At 46.2% G+C, this 9,775-nt stretch overlaps 1 protein-coding gene across 1 annotated transcript; it reads right to left on the bottom strand.

Moving 5' to 3' along the window:
* Positions 1 to 3,734: 3,734 nt before the first annotated feature.
* On the bottom strand, positions 3,735 to 4,163 carry LOC149186535 (uncharacterized). Its single transcript, XM_089409381.1, has one exon. The coding sequence runs from the start codon at positions 4,161 to 4,163 to the stop codon at positions 3,735 to 3,737; it is 429 nt and encodes a 142-aa protein (XP_089265507.1).
* Between the last annotated feature and the right edge of the window lie 5,612 nt (positions 4,164 to 9,775).

The raw sequence follows: 9,775 nt of genomic DNA, 5'->3' as shown, positions 1-9,775 counted from the left end.
ATGATGGTTAGGTGTTTGGTATTCTGTTAATAGACCAATGAGGGCATGTGGCAGTAAAAGAAAGTACAATACCATCAGGACAAAAAGAAAGATGAAACTGTCAGAGGTGATCAAATTGGAAGATAATATAAAAAAGTTGCACATATTTCTGAAATTGGATGACTAAAACTACATAGGAGGAGAAAACATAAAGTGGAAAAAGATGCTGGGAGGTAGAAGCACGTGAGGAAGCTGATGGAAGTAAAATAGAAGCAAATGAGTATAGTCTGTTGATGTTTTGGGTAGCATCAGGGGTGTTACCGCTCAATCTAGCAAGGGCCCTAGTAGGGTTTCCAAAGGGGCAACTACTAGACCAAGTGGCAACAATGGACAAGAACCCACTGTCACCTCAGTCAATGCCCACTGCTCTTTACGGACTTTCACCAATGGGAGGAGTCTAGGTATAAGGAAAATTACTATGAACTGTATATCAATGATGGAAGGATAGTGATTTCAAGAGCCCATTCATAGGAAAGGCTCAAATGATAGGACTTCCTTGCTCAAGAAGCAAGGTATAGGGATCTCCAAGAAAGGCTTAAGAAGAAGCCTAGACCTAGGTATTAGGGATATTCCTTGACAAGGGATGCCCTAGACCTAAGATCTTTAAGGGAAGAGGGTTTCTAAAGTGATCTTGTGAAATAGGAATGATGAAGGTGCGGGACCACAAAGAAGCCCAAGTGGACCCAAGTAAGGCGTAGGGTTTCGGGTGAAGCATCAAACAAAAGATCTAGGCCAAACAAGGGAGAAGAAGAGGATTAATGAAATTGGATATGACTTGAGTTTTAGTGCAATGACCCTTAAGAAAGCCACTAACCAAGGAAACCTAGGGACAAGAACGAAGTTGGAGCTAGGGCTTGGGATAATTCCAAATCTAGCTGTGGGAATTCCTTCAAACCTTGTGAGGGCCTAGGGAAAACCCCAGCGCAGTTGTAGTCCAATTCGCTCTCCAAATGAATGGCTCAAAAGATTTTGTTTGATGCCATAGGAGACCCCTAGGGTTAGGGCTTTGGAAAGGAGGAAAGAGGTGAAAAATATATTCTTTAGGGTGATCACCAAGGATAGGATCAATGCCTAGTCTATTGGGAGAATGGAGTCAATATGCTTTCAACCTTTGGATTTCTTTTACCCAATCAAGGAGTCTGATGGTAACTTCACATGGCACTAGAGGCAGCTACTAGGTTACCAAAAGGAATTTATACTTCTTATTGCAGCAATTTGATGACTTCTCAAGGCAATTATGGAGATAATTTACCCCTAGGAACATTCATTCACTATACCCAAACATGTAACTATGAAATATCCTCACAAGATCAAAATTTGACAAATTCGCATTAAATTAGGGCAGATTTTCAGATTTCATGACCGAAAATTCCATACATTATGTATATAAGAGAGAGGAAAAATAGGCCATGAAAAAGCACTTACAAGTATAGTGAGTATATCCAATCATCAAAGAGATACAAAATCGAAGCTCCAAGACCAAGAAAAGATATCCAAACATTGAAATGCATCAATATTCATCCAATTTGTCCATCAATAGCTATAGCAAAATTCCCAAGAAGAGAGAGATACCAATCCAAGTGACGATAAGGAATGAATCAATCCTCTCATCAATATATATGATCCTCTAAGGGTTCGATTTGCCTAATTAGGCCTAGTGATGCCCCTAATAATAAAATAATGTGAAAAATAACATTCCTTGTTGACAAGCCCACCAAGATAGCTCCATAACATGAAAAATAAGCCTCTCAAGAGGGCCAAAATGATAGATAAGGTTTAAATAGATAGGAGGGCCATTGGAAGGCCTAGTGGAGTCCAATGTGTGCCAAAATGAGTGGAAAGGCTCCACATATAGTGATAAAGGGGGCGACCCTTTGATCTCCAAGCAAATGAACCTTGGTGCTCCCAAGTGGCTTTGGGGGCAAAAAAACATCCTCATGGGTCCCCAAGTAGATCGATCAAGCCTGTATCCCATATGAAAGGGCTGGAACAATGATGCAAGCCCTCCCTTTGTCTCCCATGGTGAGACAAAACCTCATTTAGGCCCTAGATCAACTGCCAAGTGTGTGGTGCAACCTTGCAAGTGTGTACCTAGCTGGGCAGGGTAGTCGAGGTGCATCATCATCATCAAATAGGTGGAACACAAGCGAGCAATGGATGGTACTGAAGGATCCCATGGCGTGTCTATCTGCTCTCCGCTATAGTGGAGGCACATGGCTCTTAATACACATCCTACAAATGCCAATATGACCCTCTGGAGGGCTTGGACCCCATATAGGGAGACCAAACCCCAAGATGAAGACCCACCTGCAATCCTGTGTAAGATTAAATGCGTCTCCCCACCTTCTAGTCTCATGCTATATATACACTTCTCAGGAGGTCGAATAGGCCTCTTCTAGGCCAACTTCTCCTTGGCAAGGTCGATTTGGTCTTGGAGGATAAAATGACTTTCTAGACTCAAAAATAATGATTTTTTTTTGTTACAACAATTCCAAATACAATGTAATATTCTGAAGTAGAAATTTACAAAGATAACAAAGACATGCAACAATTACAACACAAAAATTTATTCAATAAACACATGTAAACAGAAATTTTGTCCAGAACACCAAATTGGCCAATTTTCATTAATTATAATTGTTGGAGTACAATATAATATGGAAGGAGTGCACCTGGGTTTGCACAAGGCAGGCTACAAGCCTCAGGTGGATAATACAATAGTGCCTAGCTGTTGTAATCTTTGTTGCATCCAAAATACTGCATTGTTCCTTCAAAACTGATCTGCTGGTTGATTTTCAGCTCTAATTTACCCCCTCAAAACAACCCAGATTTTCTGTAACTTTGGGGATGTACTCCTCTCCAAAAAACCAGAAAATACCTAGAAAGGGTTTTGCCTGGTTTTGACCTGCCAATTTCGACTCCTTGGGGATTGGACCTCCTCCAACGTTGGTTCTCACTGCCTGCAACTGAAACTGTTGTAACTTGCTGCCACAAGGCTAGAAGCCTCCCCAAATCAGGCTCCCAACAATCTCTCCACAACCCAGCTCCCAAATCCTTTGGCTAAACTTCCAACCGAGAGTCCCCCTCTAGTGATTGTGCAATCCTGAGTGAGGATGACGCGGTCCCTCCAACCTGCAGTTCAAACTGGGTGTATGACTGACTATCCTGCTGCAAATTATCCTCCACAATATGACAATTTGATGTGGGCAATGGAAGCCATCCTAGGGTGGCACTCAAAGTCCACCGAAGAGAGGGATGGGCTTCACTCCTTTGGAAGCTCCGGTGCTGAACAACACTTTGTAGCTTAGCTAAACAACCAAAGCAACAATGAAATTCTCAAATGATCAAAAGGCCCCAAATGCTTCTCACTTCCTCCTATTTATGCAGGCTCCCTTAGGCCCCACGTGGTTCCCATCAAATATTTTGATCCCCACTTAGGAAATTCGAATTGCCTTCATGGGGTGCGTATTTTTGGGTGGGTGAGTGGCCCACACAAGCCACTAAAAGCACATCAACCCCCTTTCTCCTAAGTTCTCCCACATATTTTCCTAAAGCCAAAAATATCAAAATTGCCAAAATTGATTTTATCCTCACCTTGGGAAAATTATTAGGAAGGGACATTATAGTCCTCCCCTCCTAGATGTTGTTGTCCCCAAGCAACTGCAAAACTAGATGCTGCAAGATTTGTTCACTTCTCACATGGCATCCTCTTCTGGCAAATCCTTCCATTTGACCAAGTACTCCCGGATCACCCTGTTCCTCAACTTCTTCTCTCGGGTCTCCAATATGATCTTTAGTGTCAAAACCAAGTGCCCCTCATCATCCAAGGGAGGCAACTCAACTGCTGCTGTGATATGATATCCCAATGCCTTTTTCAGGCATGAAACATGGAACACGTTGTGAATCCGGCTCTCCTTAGGTAGCTCTAATTCGTAGGCCACTTCTCCCACCTTCCGAACCACCTTATACGGCCCATAAAACCGTGGGAAAAGCTTCTCTGCCCCTTTCTGCTTGAGCGTATATTGCATGTATGGCTCTAGGCGTAAGAAGACCATGTCCCCTACCTTAAAGTGTCTATCCACCCTATGTTTATCAGCATAGACCTTTTGTTGATTCTGGGCCATCTGCAAGTTGTTCTTGAGAGCTCAGACAATCTCCTGGCTCTCTTGAACCCAATCCTTTGCCCCTGGGGCCCTGCTATCTCCAAACACCATGTCAGAAAAAGAAAGTGCATCACACCAATAAAGTGCTCAGAAAGGGGTCATACCAATGGACATGTGATAAATAGTGTTATAGAAGAACTCCCCAAGGTGTAGCCACTTGACCCATGCTCTCTGCTGTCCAATCACATAGTTGCACAAGTACTCTTCCAGCCACTTGTTCACGATCTCTATTTGCCCGTCGGTTTAGGGATGATAGCTATTGTTGGGTGTAAGTTCTGTACCCACTAACTGGAACAAATCCTGCCAAAAAGCCCCCATAAACTTGTTGTCCCTGTCACTCACAATGGTCTTGGGGACACCATGCAACCAGAAAACCTCCCAAAAGAACAACTCGACCACTTGGGAAGCTGAAGATCTCGTTGGAATAGCAAAGAAGTGGGCGAACTTGGTCAGTCTATTGACCACCACATATATGCAACCTCGCCCCTATGCTGCTGGAATTCCCGTGATGAAATCCATGGATATGCCCTCCCACTTCCTCTCTGGAATGGGGAGTAGCTGTAGCAAACTGGCCAGGTGACTCAGTTCCACTTTGTTTCTCTGGCAATCCACGCACTCTCTCACATGTTTCATCACATCTCCTTTAAGACCTTGCCACGAGAACCTCTCCCTAATGGTACGGTATGTCTTGAGGAAACCTGGGTGCCCCGCTAGTGGAGAATCATGGGTTGCCTGCATGATTCTCTCCTTCAGCTGAGATCCTGACACTAAATAAATCTGATCCTTGTAGTAGATCACATTGTCCATCACCCAGAATCAATCATCTCAATGCACGCCATCCAAAATGTCGCAGGCCTGCGTATCCTTGGAGTACTCAACCAATAGTTGAACCTTCCAATCCTGTGTGACATCAATCAAAGATAGAGTTGCGGGTCTCCTGGAGAGGGCATCAGCTACCACGTTGTGTTTTCCCTTCACATACTCTATCTCAAAATCGTAAGCCTGGAGCTTACTCACACATTTCTGATGACTCTCCTCTAAGGACTTATGCTCAAGGAGGAAGTGAAGACTATTCTGATCTGTCTTCACTTTGAATCGGTTGCCCACTAAATACTGTATGAATTTGGCCAGCGCATGCATCATTCACAACATCTCCTTGTCGTACATAGAGTACAACCGCTTGTGAGGCTGCAATTTCCTGCTCTCAAATGCAATAGGATGGCCCCCTGTGTCAAAACGGCCCCAATCCCTTCACGGGATGCATCACACTCCAACACAAAAGGCCATGTGAAATCCGGCAAAGCTAAGACCGGACAACTGCTCATGACCCTCTTGAGGCATGTGAAGGCCTCCTTTGCCACCTATGTCCACACAAAAGCTCCCCTCTTCGTCAAATTCGTAAGAGGTGTTGCAAGTTGTACGAACCCTCTCACAAATCTCCTGTAGTACGTACAAATGCCCAGGAAACCCCTCAACTCCGTCATGTTCCTGGGTGTGGACTAATCTAGAATTGCCCGAATCTTCTCCTGATGCACCTTCACTCCATCCTCCCTAATCACATGCCCTAAGTACAACATCTCTGTTAGCCCAAACTCACATTTGGACAACTTCGCATACAGTTGTTGCTCCTCAAGTATGCGGAGCACCTCCTCCAAATGCTGAAGATGCTCCTCCCATGTTCTGTTGTAAATGAGTATGTCATCGAAGAAGATTAGAACAAAATGTCTTAGTTGTCTACAGAACACGTGATTCATACATGACTGGAATGTGGTCAGGGCATTGGTTAGCCCAAAGGGCATCACCAAGAACTCAAAGTGTCTGTAATGGCAGCGAAAGGCAGTCTTCGGAATATCCTGCTCCCTCATGCGAATCTGGTGGTACCCTGAGCGCAGATCTATCTTAGAGAAGTATTTAGCTCCCCTAAGCTCGTCCATCAACTCATCTATGCGCGGAATGGGGTACCTGTTCTTCAAGGTCTTTTTATTGAGAGCTCAATAGTCTATGCACATGCGCAGCGTCCCATCTTTCTTCTTCACCAGCGCCACGGAACAAGAAAATGGACTCGAGCTAGGCCTGATGTGCCCCAACCTCAACAACTCCTGAATGGCCCGCTCTATCTCGTCCTTATAGGCCTTCGGGTGCCTATAAGGGGTGGTGATGACTACGTTCACCCCCTGCTCTAGCTCAATGATGTACTCAAACCTACGGTCTGGTGGTCTACTTGGTGGGACATCCCCAAAAACCCCCTGGTGCTTCTCCAACACGGCTAGTATATCTGGATGTGCGACCTGTGTCTTAGTGCCTAACTCCGAAATCCGTAGCTCAACTGCCCACTCCACATCTTCATGGTGTAGATCTGCCTCCATCCGGTGGGCTGAAGCTGTTTGAGGGGGATAAGAGTGCATGCCCCTTAGTATTACCGGCTTCCCATCTAGACCCTGGAACTCCATCTCGAATTTTTGCCAATCAGTCGTGACCTTCCCCAATGCATTCAACCACTGGACACCCAACACCACATTGGTGTCTGAGACAACAACCACAAAGAAATGGTCAATGAGTGAGTAGTTCCCCATCGTCAAGGTCAACCGGGGCACATACTTGATACACTGCATGGTCTGGTCTCCGGGTACCAAAACTGAGAACCCCTCAAATGTAGTTTTCTAGATGCCCGTACACTCCATCTGGGCATCAATAAAATTGTGGGTGGCCCCACTATCAACTAGGACTAACATGTTGCCCCTGTACAATCCCCCTGATCCGGAGTGTCAAATACATTGGCACACCCCGAAGTGAAGCGAGGACTCCCCCCGTTGGGGCAAACGACCCTCCTCTAGGTGGTGGTGGTGGTGGCCCTCCTGCTGATGGTCCCCCCTCATTTCCCGACTCCTCTCCTGCCTCAGTCTCCTCCTCCTCGGGCTCATTATCCGAGAACACCTCGATGAAAATGGCTTTCCCCTTGGTACACTTGTGCCCTGGTGCCCAAGGCTCCTGGCACGTGAAGCACAACCTCCTACTCCTGAGGTCCCTCTAGGTGTCATCATCCAATTGGCTACGTCCTCCATCTCTCTGTGGTGGCCTCACATCTCTATTCCCCAATGGAGTTATGGGTCTTGTGGGAATAAAAGCTCGGTTCTTGCGCACTGCGTCAATCACGTCCTGGGTCCTAGAAATGGCATCATGAAGTTAGCCCTGCTTGTACACTCTCACCCAGCCACGCAGAGGCTCAACAATCCCCTCCACAAACAACATGATCAGTCGTGCCTTCGAAATATTTGTCACCATCACTGCAAGTCTCTGGAACTCTGTAATGTAGACCTCTATGCTGCCAATCTGTCTCAAGTGGGCTAGCTCCCAGAAGTGTAGCTCCAGGTCCTTCCTTTCAAACCTTTCCAACAATCTCCTGGTGAACTCCGTATAAGTGGTGATGTGAAGGTGCGCCAACATGATCAACCCATGATACCACCACTCCCAGGCATCACCCTCCAAGTGAAGGGTGGCAAAGCGTATGGCATCAGATTCCCTCATGGGATTCAGGTGAAAGTATGTATCAAGTTTCTGGATCCATGCCCTAGCTAAGCTTTTTGCTGACCCATCAAAATTTGGGAGTGTGATCTTCCCCAATAGCTTCTACACATCTTTGTTGGATGCTCCTCCTCTATAGTGGCCTCTAGCCCTAGTAGTGCACCTCTCCTTGAGGTGAATGTACTCTCCAAAAGACATCACCCTCTTGATCCGGCCATCCAGCCCCTCGTACTCATCAATGCCTGATGCGACAGAATGTACCAAATCCGCAACTGGGTCTGGCTCTCTCTCTGGCTCAGCCTCCTCCATGAAATGAGGCATCGTGGGGCGGTCAGCTTGCCCATGCTGTGGGGTGTGTGGAGGCTGATAGGTACGACTGCCTCCTCCCGCTCTGGAACCCCCTTCACCTTGAGGTTCTCCCTCCGGCCTTCCACCCATCTACAGGCCCATCACCTGCTGCATCATGTCCATCATCAACTGCCCTTGCCTCATCATCTATTGGTTGGCCCTCAGTAGCTCCTCTAAGACCTGGTCTGTGTTCCTCTGTCTGGGCTGCTCATTCTCTTCCTGGTTCTCCATCCGGCCTCTGATGTTATCCACTTCGGTGTCTGAAAATGGGTTTGGCCCCTCTTCTCTACCTCGACCCCTGCCTCTACCTCTACCACAGCCTTTCTAGAAAACCAGTCCTTGGTATCTTGGTGGCATCACCCGCTCTTGTTCCCCACTCTAGCCAAGAACATGCTCTGATACCACTGTAATATTCTGAAGTAGAAATTTACAGAGATAACAAAGACATGCAACAATTACAACACAAAAATTTATTTAGTAAACACACATGTAAACAAAAATTTTGCCCGGAACACCAAATTGGCCAATTTTCATTAATTATAATCGCTGGAGTACAATATAAGATGGAAGGAGTGCACCTGGCCTTGCACAAGGCAATCTACAAGCCTCAGGTGGATGATACAATAGTGCCCAGCTGCTGTAATCTTTGCTGCATCCAAAATATTGTGTTGTTCCCTCAAAACTGCTCTGCTACCTGACTTTTGGCTCTGATTTACCCCCTCAAAACAATCCAGAAATTTCTGCAACTTTGGGGATGTACTCCTCTCCAAAACCCAGAAAACCCAGAAAGGGCTTTTCTTGGTTTTGACCTACCAATTTCGACCCCTTGGGGATTGGCCCTCCTCCAACACTGGTTCTCACTGCCTGCACCTGAAACTACTGTAACTTGCTACCACAAGGTTGGAAACCTCCCCAAAACAGGTTCCCAATAATCTCTCCACAACCCAACTCCCAAATGTAATATTCCTAATTAGCCATGGCTAATTGGAATATTCAATTTTGCTCAATTTTGCCTTCTATAGTTATTTATAAATAAAAAGGTGAGGAAAGGGGGGACATAACTCACTTTTTGGAATAAAGTCACTCCCTAGTAGCACAATGTTGTAACTTAAAAGGGGAGCCAAGGGGGCCAAAGGACCACGTAGAGAAGGGGGGCCACGTACACACTTGGAGGGACTGCGCAGATGGAGAAGGAGCACATGGCAAGAGAGAGGCTACGTTGGAGGAGGTGGGCCTTAGGGTTTTGAGAGAGGCCAACGCTATAAAGGAGAGAGGAGCCTCCTCATTTGAGGCATTCGATTATGTTGCATTTGAGCTAGTCACTTCGACTTAGAGCACGCTGGTTGTTTAGCCTGTCTGCAACACTGTTTAGTGCATCGAGTGCCTCCATTCAGAGATCTCACCCTTAGCCTCGGGGGACTTCGAGTGCCTGCTCAGGCAAGGTAGTTTCATCAGTATTATACAGGAGGAGCGATCTCTGGAGTTGAGGAGGAACTGAGCATTTTGATGACTGCGCAGTGTTGAGAGGGGAGGACGCAATCTCTTTTGGTAGGAGCTCCGGATTGGGTTTATGTGGAGGATTTGAGCTTGGAGATTGAGCAAGGGATCATCCCTTGTATATTGGAGGATTTTGGCAGAGTCTCGGATAGAGTTTTGGAGGATTCTCTTTAGGGGCAACGCATAGCCTTGAGGGATAGCATAGA

This window comes from Pinus tabuliformis, chromosome 3_1 (genome assembly GCF_031772625.1).
Source record: "Pinus tabuliformis cultivar Carrire ecotype Pingquan chromosome 3_1, CPIR1, whole genome shotgun sequence".
Lineage (NCBI taxonomy): Eukaryota > Viridiplantae > Streptophyta > Pinopsida > Pinales > Pinaceae > Pinus > Pinus tabuliformis.
The sequence above is the reverse complement of the archived record's forward strand: the minus strand, read 5'-3'. Positions and strand labels throughout refer to the sequence as shown.